General features: G+C 43.6%; 1 protein-coding gene across 3 annotated transcripts in view; it reads right to left on the bottom strand.

Annotated features, from left to right (window-relative positions):
- The window catches only part of TBXAS1 (thromboxane A synthase 1), a 291,669-nt gene that overhangs the window by 192,472 nt on the left and 78,819 nt on the right, over nucleotides 1-20,378 (bottom strand). For 2 of the 3 annotated variants that reach the window (XM_044441322.1, XM_044441323.1), the window contains exon 4: nucleotides 4,903-4,955. In XM_044441322.1, the coding sequence (XP_044297257.1) occupies nucleotides 4,903-4,955 (53 nt within the window). Of the gene's footprint in view, nucleotides 1-4,902; nucleotides 4,956-7,962; nucleotides 7,967-20,378 lie in introns of those variants that run through there. The other variant, XM_044441324.1, reaches the window with a different exon arrangement.

Raw genomic sequence — 20,378 nt, forward strand, 5'->3', positions numbered from 1 at the left:
CCCCAATGAATGCAGATGGCCAACTGTCCGACTTACATCACCAAATTCAACTTGAAGATGAATTTCTGTTTGCTCAGGAACACAAATCGTTTGCAACCTGGGCACTGTCTGTACCCTGGCAGCACCACAAAATGTCTCCCATGGAAGATGTGGCTAGTCATACAATGGCTGTTGTGAGGTCCTGGTTAGTCAAGAGGTTGGTGTGGGAGGAAAAATAGTTTGGGTCAAGGTTGCATGGAAAGAGGAAATGGAAAGAGTTGCTTCCTGGCCTACCCACTTTTCTTCCATCTTTTTTCCAAAACCATTTCCCTTTGATCTCTCTCTCCCCACTCCCCTCCCGCCTCTCTATTTTCCCCCATCCCTTTCTTTACTATTTATCTCCTTTTCCAACCCTAGTTTACTTTGTTTCCCTTCTTAGTCCTTAGCCTCGCCCTTTATCCCTTTGTTTTGCTTTCTCTTCCCATTATTTGAACAGCTGAACATCAGCAAGTCCAAGAACACAAAGGAGAACTTAGTACTCCAAATATTGAAGTATTTTTCAGTATTTTATTTACATGTTGCTATTGTTTTGAAGGGAACAGGGAGAAAAGACGTTTGCAGGTGCCTGTGTGTATAAAGGTGTCAGCAGTTGCTGAGCTGGGACACCTGCCCTGTGAGTGCTTGTTTTCTCCCCTGCCCAACGTACAGCCATCCTCACTGGAGTGTTTTAGGGGCTTTCCTTCATTAGGTGGTTTTTCCCAAAGGTTTTTTGTACTTCTGCAGACCTTGGGATTCTCCTCAAAGGCTGCCCATATAGCATCGATATGTGGATGGTGCCACTTAGGTCACACAAGAACCAACACTCAGAGGATGGTAGTAATAAAAAGGTTTGTTCAAAATTTCACAAGTCAAATAAAGACCTATCGTGTTAGAAAAAGATGAGGACAGAAATATTACTTCTTTAGGATTCCAGCAACAAGGATTTCAAGAAGACCTCAAGCACTCAAGAATATTGTAAAAATTAGGTAGCATAAGCAAAATAATAAAGAATGAAGAACAAGTAGCTAAGTTCTTTAATGAATTCAAATATTGAGGGGTTTTATTACATTTATAGAAAATCCTTAATATCTGAATAATGAAGAACGATAACAGAAAGATAACCCATTAAGTAAGAATTTCCTTCCCAACATTTCAACACTAATTAAAATATTGCAATATCTAGAAAATTGCACTTAAAATAATTAGCATGTCTCTTTTTGTCACTAGAAAGAGTTTAAAATTATTACACACATACTTCTTGGGAATGTGTGCTGTTTAAGCATGGAGATATGACATATGAGTGTTTCTGAAAAACGAAAAAAGGATTACATGCAAGCTCGATCTTCTGGCAGTAACATGCACAAGTACATGAAATCATGAAATATATCCTTAAATATGAAAATTTACTCTGAACTTGCAACTCTAATATCACATCAAAAACAGTGCTGGGTTTTCAGAACTCCTCATGCAAATTCCAATAATCATGAGAATCTGAGTGAGAATTTCTCATATCCAACTGCCAAACTGCAAACATTGTTCCCTTCCCCTCCACCATATCCCAGTTCTTCAAATAGCAAGAACATCCAGCTTTGCTTTCCTTACCCTTAGGACAATCAATATTATGGCTGGCTCTATTATCCCTCCTCTCCAGTTGTAGATTCTTGCCTATTATCTTTTTGTTTGATTCTGCTCTAACCAGCTTCATCTACAGCGGGATGGGCACCCCAGGGACCTCCAGAGGTTTTGGGTTACAACTGCAAAAGCCCTTGACTACAGGCAATGCTGACTATGACTCACAGAAAACCCTCCACCCCCACCCACCTCTGAAATGTGGTAAAACAAAATACCAAACACAAGAATAGGTCAAACAAACTGTTAAAGAGGTGAGCTTCTTATGTAGCACAGGTCCTTACACACTCTACTCTGACAGTTAAGTGAGGGAACAATTCTAGGCATTTTTAAATAGAAAAAGCCCTCCAGTTCCAGAATTCTTCTGGCCACCATGCTAGCTAGGCCAAGATGGAAGTTGCAGGACTTTCCCCCATCTAATCATTGCATAATTGCATCTGAACATAATTAACATATCTTGAGGGCACTGCAAGTTGCAAGTTAAGATCAGGGTTAAGGATAATATACAATTTTTAAAGCCGTGGTAGCTGTGCAAATTCATACATTGTGTTCTCTTCTGCTGGGAAGACAAGATGCAGCTTGAAATCCACACTTAGGCATGGCAATTGCCAGGTACACTCTCTCCGGGGAAGTGGTGGCAACAGCTTAATGACTCTGGAGTTTATGCTCAGCCTCTGCCAGAAGGCGTGAGCTCTTTAGCCAACTGAGCAGTTCGAAAGCATGAAATGCTAGTAGATAAATAGGTAGCACCTTGGTGGGAAGGTAACAGTGCTCCATGATGCCATGCTGGGCACATGACCACAGGATCATCTTTGGACAGCACTGCCTTAGAAATGGAGATGAGCACCACCAGCATTAGGTGCAGGCTAAGCGGAGTAAAATCCGCAGGAACTCCCTTACCTTTACAATCTCTCAAGTTGACGTACCTCTCTACCTAACCTGGAATAATCTATGCCATCCTCAGCCCTAGAAGAAAATCTGAACATAACAACCCACAGGCAATGGTTGACCATGGACTGTACATGGATTGCCCTTGAACCATGGGTTGTTGCTGAAATGTCATGTTGTCTAACGCCAGCTGGACCAGCACCAAACTTGTCAGCAGGCACATCTGTCACTTCAGCTCATCCTATGACTCAGAGATGCGTCTGGAGCTTTCTTCATATTGAATGTTACAGTGGTAATATTCTGCTAGCATGAAACACCTAACACCTGCTGAAAATCAACTTCCAGTCTTGCACAAGAGTCAAACCAAATGCTTTGATTCTGCTCATGCAATTGCATTTACAATTAATTATAATTTGATCACCATTAGTAAAGAATCTCAAACTTTTGGGGTTGGTGGGAATATTTGGAATTTTGGGAGGGTGTTATGGTCACTCTTAGAAAATTGATACTATGGAAGAGACTTGCCCATGCACGAAAAGGCTGGCACAGCGGGTGTGCCCAGTCCCAAAACACCAATTTCAAAGGATTAAAACCAGTGAGATTGAAAGAAAATTAATTTGCCCAACTGAAGCACAAGGCACAGGTGAGGCCAGGGCTACAAATCTTGTAACCACTCTTTTTAACTCCCAATTCGTAATCGCATGCTTGCCCCAGCAGAATGTTACAAGCTCACAGAAGGCAAACTGATATTGCTCAGACAGACAAACCACACACATACACACAGGCAATAGTCCTCCCCAAAATAAAACAGGGAAATATAAACATACCATGCCAAAACAAATTATATGTTCCCATGCTAGTTGCTCCACAAGCATTTACGAGAACTGCTAGTGAACACTGACCCATGTTGTACTAGCATTAGGTTACTTTCAAGCCACTGGGCCTGTCTTCACCATTTGCGTTTCTTGCTGGACTTGAGCTGCTCCAGTTAACGAAGATTAGCTGGAGTGACGTTGCAGAACACTAAGTTAGCTTCATTTCAAGGTTACAACTACAGTATATAACTTTAAAATTTGGCTGAATTAAATGATTTCCCTTGCTCAAAATATAGATCTATGCATACCATTTGAATATTACCTTTTTTAGAAAGAGCAGTAAATGGTCCACCTTGTTTTTCTGGTTTTATTCTAAGCATGCAAGGAGGACATGATGAGTCTGATACGGAGCAGAAATCCAGGTCACAGAGAGGTAAGACAAATGCTGGCAGATGTGGTCAAGATTTTATCAGATCTTAAGCAGATCTCAATGGTGGCTTGTACTGCTGAGCATAGCTTATATCATGCTTTCCATCTCCATTTCCTTGCATGAACACCCTCTTTGGTAAAATCTTACTGCATTATTACTTTCTTTTTGTAAAATATTTTAGGCCGCCATTGAGAACAGGAGCCTTCCCATGGCAGCTTAGAGCAACAAAATCCCACACCGTAAAGACTGAAAGGGGATAAAATCACCAGCAAATACCAGCAATGAAACATCTGACATAGACAAAAGCAGGGCTTTTTTTGTCATAGAACGCACCGGAACAGCTTTCCGGCACCTTTTTCTCCAAGGGATTTTACAAAGTGATTTTGAATCGTAGCAGATCAGCAGCAAACATCATTAACATAGTGCCTGCAGGCTGCTATTGTGTCTGCTATCTGCTATCTGATAGTGAGATAGTGAGGGCGCTGCTCTGGCTTGGGATTGGTGTGTGGTTGCGCACTTACTGCCGCGGGACGTGAGTTCCCGGCACCATTTTTTTTTAACAAAAAAAGCACTGGACAAAAGTAATTATACAACCACCTACAACACAATTGTAGCTACAAACCAGAACAATTTATAATGTTAATATTGTGAACAACTCAGTCTTTAGGGCCTTCCTAAATGGACCCAGGTAACAACCTATTCCAGAGATGTGCGACCACTGCAGAAAAGGCCCCCTCTGTACCCTAACTACCTCACTGCTGCTGACCCTTTGAAACCACCTGAAAGCTTTACAGGTTAAAAACGGCACTGAACTGGGCTCAGAAATGCAGCAGTTACTGGGGAAGCTGGCACAGCATAGAATTCGCATGATCAGACTGCCCAACCCCACTCCCCCAGCAAGACCACATGCTGCATATTAGGAATATTAAATCCTCCCCTTCCTCAACCTACCTCTGACTCTGGCTGATGGGATAGGTAGTCCAAAACATCTGGAGGGGCCCAATTTGGCCATCAGTGGTGCTTGGGAACATGCCAGGATTAATACTAAATTTGTGTAACTGAGCCAGCTAGAAAATAAGAAAAGCAGCAGCAAAAGAAATGAAAGAAGGCCATGCAACTTACCCACAAGCAGGTCCATATTCATTTATCAGTTTGTTGTGGCTTTCCCAAAAGCCCTGTGTGGACATAAAGTGAGAGCACAGAATTATAGCTGGTTCTTTGCACTTGTGGCCCTGATCAGCCTGTTATTTGACAAACCATTCAGAAACCACAGTGGCTTATGCTCCAAGATCAGAAAATGATGTTCTTTTCATCACACTTCCAAATAAGTGCTCCACTGTCCGGACTCCGTAAGCAGCTCCCACCCACAAAACGGTGCAGCATGCCAGAGTCTGTACTGCATGATCAAATCACCGTGTTCCAGTAACACTTCTTGGATTGCACATTTTTCATTTAAACAGGCGGAAATGTTGCTGCCCTGAGTGAATGCTAGCACTGTTTGGATCCCTAGCCCTGCAGGCTTTCCCTACCTGGCATCCTGTTTCTCCAACATGAAACAGGTTTGGACATATTTTCCTTTTGGGGTCTGGCCACCAAAGCTGGAAAAGCCATTCGCTGCTCCACAACTAAGGTTGTATTGGTCATGCTGCATACTCTTCCTCACAACCATTTCAACACAGACTTGTCTACTTTGTGGAACAACAACAAATGATACCATTGAATGCAGAATTCTTAACAATCCAAGAGCTTGGCTGCAAGGCTCTTTGTTGATTGGGGGTGGTGAGAAGAGACACTGAAAAAGTTATCTCAAGAAAAATTAAACATCTCACTTGGAGGTTATTATGGTATTTTTACACTATATTCTTACAGTGAGCAAATGTTAGAGCATTACTTTAAGACGGCTGGGTTTTATTTTATGGCATAGAGATATGCTCTGCTTCAGAATCATATATTTATTGGGATTTGAATTACAGCCTTTCATGCCAGTTTCCTGGATATGACACAACATGTCTATCTTGACTTAAATTGCAATGTCAGAATAACCTCTGGTTGTACTGAACTGTATCTTTCATTCTTTAAACACTTTAATCTTTCAATTCCATCTTCAGCATTATTTTCTGGAATCAGATTTTAACCAGCTGGCCACAACTTTGAAAAAACCTACCCCTTAGAATAATTTGTTTGGAAAACCAAATAAACCTAGCTAGTCCCCTGTGCACTTGAAATGAGGCCACAAACTGTCAGAGAAGAATACTGAAAAGTCAAAATTTTTGTAAGTTTCCACTGCATGCTAAAAAGACAAGCCACTTTTAAGTGCAAATTCCAATACTTAAACCAAAAACGGTTTGTCCTTTCAGCAGCACAAGTGGCTGCAGCAGAGAATCAAAGAGAATTATGATGAATTGAGCCAAGTGTAAAGGGTGAGGTTCCAGAACAGGAAGCAGTTAAGAAACAGACTTTGCTAAGATCCTCTCTCTTGACATTCACAGATAAGAAAATGCAGTTGTCAAAAAAGTCAGTGCACAGTCCCTAACACAGCAAAATTTAAGAGCCACTGATATATTTCATTCATCTGCTACAGTTTATTTTCCTGAAGCATTTAGTAAAACAACAGTGTTCCTCATGGTATTTGTGATTTCTGATAAAACACAAGATATTCAGATAAAATTGTCAATGATGGAATTTGAATCTCCAGAGACTCTGAAACAGTAGTCTAATAAAGCTGGCAGTAGAGTCTCTAAAAGGGGGGGAAATGCACTACAAAGATACACTGAGCATCAGAGAATTTCAAAACATTCGTTTACCAAAGGAACACTTTGTTTGAGTTATGTTGCATTTGTTATTCATTGTAAGGCTTTGCATTGCTGCAAGAAACACAGGATAAAAGTTTTCTAAATAAATATATATTTTTAACAACACCTGGGAAATGAGGGCCAGTTGCCACATTTTTTTTAAGGGCTTTGTGAAATGCAGGTGGAACCAGTTACTGGTGCATTAGCTTATGACTGCATGACAAACAGAACTCATGAGTTTTTTTAGTGTCACAGGCGGTTTGTTAACCGCCACAATAATCTACCCTGGCCAGGTTGGCATATAACAGCAACCCATAAGACACCCCCTATAGTGGCTTGCATTTTAAAAATGTTGGCTTGCACACAACAATAAGCTCCATGGGGAAATTAATCTACCGTGGTTTGTTGCTACATTCAAACTGAGCCAATGTCACAGCTTAATCTTGGATACAGATATTGTGGGACTCCACACTGCTGTTAACAACACAGAACTTGCAACCAGCTTACTTCATGCATCACTGCACATGGCTTCTCAAGAACAGCTGGGATGCGTTTCCTACACCTGGTTTTTCACTTTGTGAGCAGTGACCTTCTTGCCAGGGCTGCTCGATGGTCTTCTCACCAGCACTGCCACCACTTGCTGTTGCTCCTCCTCACCATCGCCATGGCCTGCTTGCTGGGCAGGCAGAAAGCCAGCAAGGAACTAGGCAGCGGCATCTCGTGGTCCTTCTTTTCAGCCTCACCTTTGCCTGGGCCAGAGACAGAGGTGAGGCCACAAGCAGGCTGTAATGGTGAAGAGGAGGTGCAACTCCTAGGGGGACCTTGACAGAAGCCCAGTCGTTCCTGCACTCGACTCCAGCCCGGATTGTAAATATCCCATATAGGCTACCTTCACATTGTATGTAACAGACAGACAGACAGACAGACAGACAGACAGACAGACAGACAATATCGCAACATTAGCTTCCAGCTCTTTCATTAAGTAAACCTACCATAAAACAGGAATTACTCTGGAAGCCAGCAGACAGCTGTGCGCTTGAATTTGTATCTAAGCCTCCCTCTCTCTCAAGCCATGTACATAGTTTGTTTCCTTTGATCATCATCTCTAATAGTTCTCCTCTGTGGGTAATATTCTTTAATTTATGTGTGTGCCATTTCAGATTTTAACACACACATATAGGCCTTCTGAATTTAATAAAAGCAGCCTTCCTACCCTTTAGAGTTATTGAGAGGTTAGTGTTATGTAATTAAGTTAATCCTCATTTGTAAAGGCTAATTAACTAAATGCTAATTGAATCTGCATATGAAAATTAGCACAATGTGTTCTCATTAGACAATTTTTAAAAAATTACCCTGACTAAAACCAAGTAAACTGTAAATTATTTTGTACCTTCCAAAGATCTTCATGGAAAAGAAAAGAGGGGAATATTTTGGTCTTTTGCACTCAGATAGCAGCATTTGCTTCCTCGGAGCAGCTCAAGCTGCAATCTACGGTTATTGCCTATATTCATTCCTCTGAAGCTCTAGCCACGCCAACTTTATTTCCCCTGAGGAGAAATGCTCAGAGCTGACACCACTTCTGTTTCCCACAGTCCCTCTGCGCACACCCGAGTGGCTGCTCGCTGCTGCTTTCTTGAGTGGCTGTTGGACAGGGGGCTGGGTGGGTGCAGGCGGAGGCCTCTAAATGTCGTTAGGGAAAGAATGGGACCGTGATGCTATAGCTACACCTGGGACTAAGCCCCACTGCACTCAGGGGGACATCTGCTTCAGCAGAAATGTATAGGCTTGTGTTGTAAACATATGCACATCTTAGACTGAGGCCATAGAAAAACCACAACAATCCAAGCAAAACCAGTCAGAACAGTTTCAAGTTGTAGAAGTGACAATTCCAAGAGAGAACATCACAACTTTTTTAGCATCTTGGCTGTGTTTCCACTTTGAGTAACTTCTCTGCAGTCAAAAGTTTATGCATTTCTTTTGTCCACATTCTATTCATGAACCACACACACAGAGCAGGTCTTGTGTGTGTGTGTGTGTGTGTGTGTGTGTGTGTTTGCAGTTTTTTCACAAACACACTTTGTTGCACCTGGGACACCAATGAGCAAGAAGGGTGGTTAAGGAGGGTCTATGTCATTTCCACAAGACAAGAGCTTTGTGTCTGGATCAAAGACTGGTAACTGTGTGGAATTTTCTTTCACCCACCTTCTCTTCTCAGCGGTAGAAAATGGTCACTGCCATATTCAGTGCATAGAGTGCTTTACAATCCTTAGAATAGTGAGAGTTAAGCTGGGGAAAACTGACCAGCCCAAGTCCAGCCTTCATGGTCCAGCCTTTAAACCTGGGTTTCTCACATCCACAATCGACTCTCTGTCTAACACACTACACTGGCTCAAAGAAAGGACACACAACTTCAACCGACAGTGGGAGTGTAGAACTTTGGGCCATGGGAATGCAGGGTTTTGGGCCCCTTCTCCCACTTCCTCCCAGGGAGAACACCATGAGAAGGACAAAGACCAGCCTGGCTCCATCCTTCAGGCAGAAAAGGGTCAGCTGTAACGAGCTCGCTTCCCCCTTCCAGAAAGAATATTCCCAAGAAATCTATAACAAAGAACTACAGTGGTACCTTGGTTCACAAACACCTCAGTTCACAACCAAATTGGGTCGCGAACAAAAAACAAAACAAATTGGGTCACAAACAAAAAATTCATAAAAATTTTTACTCAGGTCGCAAACTCCGACCTGGGTGGCAACTGCGATCATGGCCCTCTCACCCCGCCCCACCCGGAGTGGGGAGATGGCCAAGATTGTGCTGGGGGAGGGTGGGGGAGATGGCTGAGATCGCGCCCGGCTTTCCTGCATGAGCGCAACTCCAATCGGGGCCATCTCTACCCCTCGCCAACACGATCGCGCCTGCCTCTCCACACACAGCGTGCCCACAATCATGCCCATCTCAGGTGTGTGGCAGGCTGGGGGCGGGAGGCAGGGAGATGGCCATGATCTTTGTTGTTCTTTGTCGCTTTGCTTCACATTTTTCTGATTTTTAAAAAATAGTTTCAGAACAGATTAACCTTATTTACATTGAACCTTATGGGGAAATTTAACTGGGCTCACGACCAATTTGGGTCACGACCAGAGTCCTGGAATGGATTAAGTTCGTGAGCCAAGGTACCACTGCAGTGCATGGATTTGCTTCTTTCCCTCTTCCCTCCCAATTTGTTTCCCTTTTATGACTGTTAGATGTGTATCATGCCTTTTAGAGACTACACATTTTTCAATAGTCTTACACAACAACAACCATGTTCAGTAACCTGGTGCCTTAATGTATGTGTATTGGATGCACATTTAAAATTATGCTACTGTCATTTATTCAAAAGTATTCCAGCAAGCTGACCTGACCAAACATTGAGGTGGGATTATTTCCTCCCTAGCTGATCAGAATTCCTGATTAGGTGGTGGGGCCTATGGAGGATGCCCAACCCTCTGTGGGACAGATTGTGCACCTCTGTGGGCAGGATTAGGTCTACCCTTGCCTATTCTAATAGGAACAGGCATCAGATTTTTACAGATTTCTGTAGAAACCCATGATAGGAACAAACCATTTTGTATATGGTGACCCAACAGAATTTCATGTTTATATGTCTCATAGAAGTATCTATAAAACCTTAAATAAACAGCAGCACAAGAAAAGATTCCAGGGCTCACATGAACAATGCCAGGAAAAAACAAAAATACTTGTTCAAATCTTCACATGCAGTTCAATTACCCTTACCTTAATGTTTATGTAATCAATCATAAACATACTAAGCCTTCTTAAGGATCTCTTTTTATAAAATACCTTATTCTGCCTTCTTGAGTGGGCAGATTAAGACACAATGCAAAATATTTTCTCTTCTAAGAAAATACAGAACATCTTTCTCATTATAGCTTCAGTTGCTGTGGTTTTAAAAAATTATTCCTCCTCATTGTTATATATGTGTGGGAAGACATGCTAAACATTACAGATTTAAGAAATAAAATCCACAAAAGCCAACCATCCTTGAATTCGTGTGAACACAGTTAACATGAAAATGCTGCTATGGGAGAAAAATGCAGGTTGCTCTTTTGGAAGAAAGAGGAAATATATAACTGATTTTGAGTTTCAGTCCATGTACTGCACTATGGCAGCTGATGATTTTGCAAAGATCAATATTTGGAAAGCACTGAGGCATTTCCTGACGGGGAAAATAATCGATTTGTTCTCCCATTCCTGTATAATCACTCAAATATCTCAGTTAAGCCAGCTTTCTAAGCTAAACATCACCTTTGCTTTAGCAATATTGCCTCATCTGAAAGCTGGAAAACCTGATATATCACCAACCATCTGTTGCCCTTGTGAACCACAGCATGAACCTCAATGACTGATAAAAACAATGCATCCAGTAGCCTATATACGGAGTTGCTCTGCCTGAGTTATCCAGAGCTCTGAACTATAACCTTCCTTAAACTGGATATACTTTAATTATTCTGGGGGGAGGGAATGCCTCACAACAGAGGGCTCCAAACGCTAATCATCAAAAGGTGCTCTACAACTATTCCATCCTTCCCTCCTTAATTGATTTTTTCCTAGTTAGAAAATCAATGGAAGTAGTTGGGAAACACAGGAGGCTACAAACAGAAGATGGGGATGTCTGGACCCTCCATAACATTCTGTGAATGAGGCAGGGCAATTGCCCAGTAGAAGCCTTGCCTGGAAATATCCCTGCACTCTTATATGATCTACTGCTTAGGTTCTATATCTCACCAATCCCCCTGGAGCTGGAAGCCAGGAAGCAAGTAGTATCACTGTGAGCAAAGCACTTGCAGGGAGGAGACCTCTGCACGGAGCAGTCAAGCAGATCTGCCTTGGCAGTCCTGCTTTCATAAAATGCTAGAGCACAAACACAACCAGATCTTGGTAGAAGAACCTTGTTGTTGTTAGTTGTGAAATTGTGTTCGACCCATCACGACCCCATGGACAACATTCCTCCAGGCCTTTCTGTCCTCCACCATCCCCCGAAGTCCACTCAAGCTCACACCAACTGCTTCAGTGACTCCGTCTAGCCACCGCATCCTCTGCCGTCCCCTTCTTTTGCCATCTATTGTTCCCAGCATTAGGCTCTTCTCCAGGGAGTCCTTCCTTCTCATTAGGTGGCCAAAATATTTGAGTTTCATCTTCAGTATCTGGCCTTCTAAAGAGCAGTCAGGATTGATCTCCTCTAGGACTGACCAGTTTGATTGCCTTGCAGTCCAAGGGACTCGCAGGAGTCTCCGCCAGCACCACAATTCAAAGTCCTCAATCCTTTGGCGCTCAGCCTTCCTTATGGTCCAGCTTTCACAGCCATACATTGCAACTGGGAAAACCATAGCCTTGACTATACGCACTTTTGTTGGCAGGGTGATGTCTCTGCTTTTTCAGAAGAACCTTGCCAGTTACCAAACCCAGTTACTCAATGCTTTAGCATGGCTAATATGATCAGCTGGTTAGGGAAAGAAGTGGGAGATGGAGGGAGGCAATGGGAGTAAGCTAGATTTGTGAAGGCGGATTCCCCAGCTAGTTCCAGGAGCCCCAATTCAGAGGAAGAGGGGCAAAATAGTATGAGGTCCCCACAGGAATGCTTGATCAGGAGTGGCCTTCCCTTGCTCTGCTGCAGTCACAATGACCTAGCTCGTCTACTCATTAACAGCAAGAAAGCCTTGCAGCTTATTTGAACATGTGTCCACATGTTCCCAATAGATTCCCTGTAGCCACAACTGTGTCAGGAGAGGGGTAAACAGAGCTGTAGAGAGAGGTAAACCTACCCGGGGGAGGCAGAGCTTAGAGGAGCCGTCATCTGTCCAGGAATCACAAACACAGAAGGCGACCCAACTACAAGTGGCATGACAGCCCCAGAAGTTCCTCTCCACTGCTTTGGTGCTAGCTGAGAGAGAAAAATGAAGGTGCTACTGGCTGCAATTGTGGCTTGTAGCAATAGTTACCAGAGGCTATCAATATATTCAGGCACTGTTAGACTAGACTGATAATGCTTTCAATTTCTCAAGGTCCTTGCTTGTTAACACACCTGATTATTAGCTCTCAATCTGTAGCATGAGAACTGGTGCTGAGCCAAGGTTTTGCATCAGTGATATTGCAAATTTCAGAGCATGAAACCCACCCGCCTCCAGCAATCTTCCCTAAACTAACCTTATATTTGATTCTTCTGCAAGCCAACCCTTAGCAGTCTTCTTGCTAGCTCCCAACATCCCAGGAGCAGGGAGCACTGCATATTGCCATAGCCAGACTTCCCCAACCGGGCCCTTCCAGATGTGTTGGACAGAAGCACTACAACTGCCATCACCTCTAGCCATGTTATGGTCAGAGATGATGGATGCTATACTCCAATCATTAGAATACACCAGGTTGGGAAAGGCTAGTCTGCACTTCTCTGTACTGTTCTGGAAACCACATGAAGCACTAGAAGATTCAGGTGCACCTGCATTGTCTAGGCAACCCCATATTCCTGGCAGGCTCACCACAGCCTAGGGAGGGAGGAAGCATTGCTCAGTTGCTCCATCAGCTGAATGAGGCTCCCTCACTGTGCTGCAAACTACAAAAATGGCAGGGAGTATAGCCCATTTGCCTGGCAAATGTTCCTTCTCTCTGTCTCCCCGCTGCACCTGAAAGTGGATGCCCAGCCCAGTCCTTCTATGAACTTTTTTCTCATTATACATATACTGCTCTGATTCATAAAGAGGAGCGTATGTTCAGTTAAATGAGTTTATATAGGATAAATGTGCAGAAATACCATTACAAAAGCTCTGTACAGTTGACCAGGGATGGCAAGCTCATAAACCAGAGCATCCCATGGGCAGCATGCTGGTCACAAACTGAGAAACAGCCACAAATCCTTCTGTTACAAAAAAATGTCATCATCTCAGAATATGTGCCACTGAACCTGTTGGAAGCCTATTTCTGTGTGCAAAGAGAATGTACAGAGGTGCTGTTGTTTTTTTCCTTTTTCATAGCAATAGAACTCAGGAGTAATCCAATAAAATTGATATGTAATAAATCTAGGATGGACAAAAATGTAGTTCTTCACACAGCGAGAAACTGATTTATGAAATTTGCTGCCACAAAATGTAGTCTTGGCTTCTATGGCTTTAAAATGGGATTAGACAAATTCTAGCGAACAGGTCTGGTGCTGTTCACGACACAGAATCTCCAGGCTAGGCGGAGGTTTTCACTGCAGTGTTGTTGTAAATTAAGAAGAAGGGCTGATCTAGATATCTTCACAGGGACTCCTCCAGCTCATTGATTCTGGACTCTATGATTTCTGTGAATAGGTTCTTGCAGGTGGCAGGCTGCCTGAACGATGCCTGAACAGAGTCTGGGCCTTGCTCCAAATTCTGGCAAAAAATTAGCCAGGTAGTCCTGGGGTTGGAGGGAGGTTACCTTCCTCCAGCTGTGGAACATGCTGCAGTAGAAGAATTTGAAAGTACACATGGTTGCACCTGGAGGCAGAAGGGAACAAGAGCAAAAGTGCTGGGTTGGAGCTTTGGGAGCATCTTTTGGGAGCAAGGGCACCCCAAATCTTAGCAGGAGCAGAAATCTGTTGGGGTGTTAATGTTATGGCTTGCCATCAGTGTTCCAGCTGCGTGTGTGTGTGTGTATATAATATTATATTCCTTGTATTTCCAGGGTTCTCACTGCTTGGGAAATAGCCAAGAAATGCTGAGGGAAGAGGAGGGCGAGCATCAGGGAAGGGGTGGGGTGGTTTCTGAAAGGGATACATCTTGCTGGCCGCAGCTGAAAACCAGATTCTGGACTAGATGGGCCTTTCGTCTGAGGCCACAGGACTCCTCTTGTGCTCTTACATTTGTGAACTAGAACTAATACGCTCTGAAAATGAATTAGGGGTGCTGGGCACGTAGGAAAGGACACGGGGCTCCTCACAAGAAAAGATGGGTCGTCGTCATCTTGAGGAAGAAATAGGAAACAGTAGAAAGAAAGGAATAGGAATGGAGCAAAAAAGAAACAGACATGATCACTACATGAAGGCTAAAATCTGCTAACATCCCATGGCACAACATGGCTCCATACAGCAGGGAGGGAGGATGGGAGGGCGAGAGATTGCGCAGGAAATTAAAGCAGACTCCTGTCCTCACAATGGAGAGCTCACCAGTGGGGAATGGAAACTGCAAGAACAGTCCAGCAGCAGCTTAAGAAAGTGCAACACATTGATATATGAGGAGGAGCCTGGCAGAAGTGCTGTCTCAACAATCTGGAGGGTGAATATGAATTACTTTGCTGAAAAGAGGCTACTCAGACATTGCATCTAGCCTTCTGTAAAATTCCCAAGGACTGAAAAAAATTGAGGTGGTGATAGTGTTTGTTTTCCGTCTCTCTCCTATGAATATCAATTAGAACAACCTAGCAAAAATGAGTGGCCTCTTAAGTACCTTTAAATGCCTTCCACCTGCATTCTGTCTCCCATCCCAAATACCACTGCTCTTGTCTCTGAGTGCTACAACTTACTACTCTCCAGGGTTATGCTTTCTATTTCATCAAAGAGTTGTATGGTTACCTGATTTCTGTCCCAATTGAGCTTAGAAAAAGAGACTGATTGGGCCTGTGGCATGGCTTAAACCTGACCCAGGCCCATGCCATTTTCAAAATACCCTGCCTCCACAACTGCTATTCACCCCATTAAGGCAGGGGCTGGGTAACTTGTAAGCCAAAACAACTAGAATGCAACAACTCTCATCAGCTCTAGCCAGCACAGCCAATGGTGAAGGATAATGGGAGTTTTAGGTCAAATCTGGAAAACCCACCTATGAATACAGGGAAAACATACAGTAATATGAATATATTCTTTAACAGTGCAAACAGTAACTTAGGTGGGACAAATGGAACAACAAATCATTGTGAAACCCATTCTGGAAAAGGCTTAAATATCCCTCTACGAACACAGGGCTGGGCAAATGATCTTCAGAGAGCTGTAATCCATTTGTTGGAATAAAACAGAACATTGAATCAAATCAGCTAATTAATCAAATTAACACAACGAGCCGTGCTGGTTTTCACCATGGTTGGTCTGTTGTGTTTTCTGAGCTCAGTCATGGCATTTCACCATGGCAAGTTTGGTCTTTAGAAATCTCAGTAGGAAAGAATGGTTTGTTCTGTGGCTTCTCTGCACCACCATGGCTTGCCATACTGTCATGGTTTCTATGCTCCTGGTAGGCAACTACCACAGGGGCCCCGGAAACAGTAGCAAGTGCAGAAGCCATGGCAGCCACCCAACCGATGAGGAAGAAGCAAGTAATGGAGACAGGGAGCAATGCACCTTGGGACTGAATTCCAGGTGTGGTGGCTGATGGAATGCATGCCAACAGCAGGAGGACTGACCGGGGAGAATGGAAGCCACACTGACATAGACACCACTTGATCATCTTTTGGGAAGACCCATGGTGACCCATGGAAACCACAAAAGGTTGCTTGACATGTTGTATGAACACAGGCAGTGTAAAAGCAGCTTTCCCCATGGGCCATGCTCGCTGAGGATGACAGGAATTGAAGTTCAAAACATCTGGAGGATGCCCTGTTGGGAAGGCTGGTTTAAAATCAATACCAGGACAATGTGTGTGAAACATTTTCAGTAGTTGATCTGGCATTATAAAGCTTCTTTCCTATCAGTACTTCAAGAAATATTGTTCTTCTTATGCAGAAGTAAAGAGTTAGCACCAGCTTTGACAAGGTTCAAGTCTGAAAACTATAGTCAAAGGTATTATTCACAGAAACAGATTCACAGGGCTTCCCTTTGATGGGAACCCAAGCATCAATGCGTATGACATTTTACAGAGTAAAGCATAAACAGAGAGCTATTTATAAATCCTCCTACTCTAAGATCACGAAGGCAGTCTGATTACATCTGGTAAGAGAAGCTGCTGTGTTACATATGGTTAATTTCAGAAAGAGGGCAGCCAGAGCACAAGCCTGCATAGAATATATGATTGTATGAAGATCGTAAAGAGCTACCTGAAACTGGTAAATAAATTGTTTGTCAATGGCTTGGTTCAGGTATAACACCAAACCATAGTTTAGTTTAGTGCAGAGATGGACAACTTGTAGTTCTCTAGATGTCTTGGCCTACAGCTCCTATGAGTTCTATGCTAAAACATTTGTAGGGCCACATATTCCCCATTCCAGTTTAGCAGTATGTATGCAAGCCTGGAGATCCTCCAGCTCACATTGTTCCTTGTTCCCTTTCTTCCAACATGGCCATGAAAAGAAGGTTGGATGCAGGGTTAAAATTCACCACAGTTTGTCATCACATCTAAACTGGGACCTGCTGTTAGTTTAAACTATGATCTATTGAGAGAAGACAGAAACATGAACAGAAACCAGATCTTGGCTTGTTTTAATAAGTCATTATGAAAAGTTGGTCTGGTTTGGATGCAACTAACTGCAGTTAATTTAACTAATTAAGCATATGCTTTCAGTGTCCTCCTCTTTACAGCCACATAGAAGGGGAAGAAGAGGAAGGAACAGAAAAGATGGAGGGTCTCCTAAGACTTTCTTGTCAAGTTGTAAGAAGCTGAAGTTCATAAACAGCAGCAGGATAACTTGCTTACTTAGTGAGCCATCCTGGTCTGAAAGTTTTTAGGGGGGTCAACCCACTCAGACCTATTGCTATTAAGCAGTTTCTGTGTCTGATTGATCTATTTCATTTCTATCCTGCTTTCCCTTCCTCTTTCAGTGAACTCAAGGTAGATTATGTAATCCTCCTCATCTCTCGCCCCCATTTTATCCTCATAACAACTGCGAGGCAATTTAGGCTGAGAATCGGTGATTGGCCCAAAGTCTCCCAATGAACCTCATGGCTGAGTGGGGACTAAAACCCAGATCTCCTGAGTCCTCATCTGGCATGACAACCAAAATAGAACACTGGTTCCCCTGTATCCCCCCCCACCCCTTTGACAAGAGCTTGGTAATATCACAGAGCCTGGCACTCCTCAGCTCTCTCTACAGTTCACACAACAAACCTCTTTCCAGGTTTGCAGCACAAAGCAAGTTTGGGCAACTACTAAGACCCCAGCATCTGGCAGGGGCACCAGCAGCTGAGCTCACTTGACTCCTTCCTCCTTGTCTTGAACTCACCATGTGGCAGTGAGTGGGCAGAAAGTCACAACATTAATGCTCCAATAGTGCCTTGAACTAACAGTGGATTGGGCACTGTGGGGAATTCGAACTGAGTGGTGGCTCAAAGCCACCTGCAACAGGTAGCAGCAATGCAGTTGCCTTCTGTTAAAATACTCCAGTAAACCAGCTGGGTGGAAGGGCTGCACTAGGATGGCTTGGAGGCATCAAGAAGGAGTGGGGGGCCCACTGGGAGACACTTTGCCAGGAAGCCCCTAATACCTGACACCAGTGTTGTTTTCCTGACACTCTAAGTAAAGCAGCTTGTTTTGCATCACTAAAGTATTTTCAGGGTTGTTTAACCCAAAAATTGCAAGGAAAAGCAGAATGTGTAAGGTGCGTGCCCATCATGTCTGTTTTCAGTTAACAACTCAAGAATGTCTCATTCTGCGTTGTTTTCAGTCATGTGAACTGGGGCATTCTGGGTCCTTTGCAGGTAAATAACCCAGAGTTAATCCAACACTTGTTCCATTCATACCTGCAGTTTCTGGGCTCAGGTACTCAGACAACTCAGGGGACACTATCATGGTGTAAATCAGGACAGTGCAGCACATCATTGCTGAATGGTAGAACCAAGAAAGGCTGCACAAGATGAGAGGCACCCTCTTTATTATGACTTTACATGCGCAGCCCAAATGCTGCAAACAGGTTCAAAGGCCAAAACTGGAGAAGCCCCCTCTGAAGGGCCCCCTTCCCTATGCATATCACGAGAAAGGCAATGAAGTTTAAAGAGGGGTCGCAAGGCCCAAACCCTTGGACCAGCCTCAACACCCACAAGATAAGTTTGAGCCTTTGCAAGGGAGAACCTGTGCACACAGATCGCTGCATATGCAGACTTTCTACACAGTTTATTTCATTTCTATCTGTCCTCCTGCTCCCCTACACCACCAAAATGGCACTCAAAGCAGTTAACAATAAAATCCTGATTAACAAAACCTCAACTGAAACATAGCATGAAATAAATACACTTGAAACACAATCAATAGTAATAATAGCATTGCAAATTAATATCAAATTTATTAGCACCATAATAAAGGAAATAAATAGTATCAACCAATTCAATCCCCCTTCAAAAACAAACCAGCTTTTCTGCCCAAGATCTGCCTGATGAAAACATCCTTGCCAGCTCACACAAAGACAACAGAGAGGAGGCCAACCTAGTTTCTCTCAGCAGGGATTCCAGAGGCTGGGAGCAGCTACTGAGAAGGCCTCCCACCAAGGACATTGATGATGGCAGCGGTACTGAGAGAAGAGCCTCCCTCAAATATCTTAAAAGCTAGGCAAGCTTATTTGGGAGGTTTCAGTCTTTCAGGTAGCCTGATTCCAAAGTATGCCCAAAAAGCAACATCCTGGAGGTGTAGGATCTTCCCTTGGAGATGCCAAAGCCTGGATGTTAGGTGAGGTTCAACAGTGCCCATTTTGTGTATTATTCCACTTTACACAATGCACTCACGAAGGGGGCTAAAGTAACCCCCTGTGTGCCTACAAAAGAAACAGCAAGAACTGCTTACAGTTCAGCAAGAGGACAAGGAACCAGGGCAATGAGACTGTCTGAAAAACAGACAAAGACCAGATTCCAGATTTCCCCTCATCCGCAAAGCTCCCTCAGGTGGCCTTGGGCCTGTTATGATCTCTCAGGCTAACCCAGCTTTCCCCAGCCTGGTTCCCTCAGATGTGTGGGATGACACAGACTGAGATGTTGTTAGTAGGTGGGTCTCTGATTGAATGAGGCTGTTGCACCTGTTCTAGGTGGGGTTGCACTCCCCCCAGAAGGAGATTTGTAGCTCAGAGGTCTTTATGGAACCACCTTTATCACCTGAATCGCAGCTGACCTCAGTAGCACAGAGTAGCTTCTACCAGCTTCTCTATCTGGACAGCCTGTTTCAGCAGCCTATGCATTACCAATCTTAGAGAACGGCCATGCATTGTATGTGGAGCTGCCCTAGGGGACCATTGGGAAACTGCAGCTTGTGCAAGATGCAGCAGCCAGACTGATAACTGGGACAAAAGGTCTGAACATATAGCATATAGCAACAATCCTGACCCTTTGCATTGACTGTATGCTTCCAAACCCAATGCAAGGTGCTGGTTTTAACCTATAAAGTCTTATACAGCTTGGGACCACCAGACTTAACATAGAGGCCTTCCTCCAAGTACCAATTCCAACACAGACTCAGTTGGCTGCACCAAGGAAGAAGGCTCTCTCAGTGGCAGCCCTCCAATTATGGAACATACCTCCACTGAAGCCCACCTAGCCCCATGTGATAGGTTAAGATTGCCCTCTATGCTGAGGAATTTCTCCTTATTAGTAGTAACATGAAATTGCATTTATATACTGCCTTTTTCCTTATTATTATTATTATTAATTATTATTATTATTATTATTACATTTTTATACTGCCCATAGCCAAAGCTCTCTAGGCAGTTGACAGCAATAATCATCGAATCATACACTCAAGTCACCCATCCCATTTCTGCCCAGGCCTGACCCTGCTTAGCTTCCAAGATTAGGCAGGATCAGGCACTTCAGGCTACATGGAACCCAGGATAGTTTACATAGCTCCATTTTATCCTGCAACAACAAGCCTGTGAGGTAGAACAGGCTGAGAGGGAGT

The sequence above is a fragment of the Varanus komodoensis genome, unplaced genomic scaffold (genome assembly GCF_004798865.1).
Source record: "Varanus komodoensis strain SLA01 unplaced genomic scaffold, ASM479886v1 scaffold39, whole genome shotgun sequence".
Lineage (NCBI taxonomy): Eukaryota > Metazoa > Chordata > Lepidosauria > Squamata > Varanidae > Varanus > Varanus komodoensis.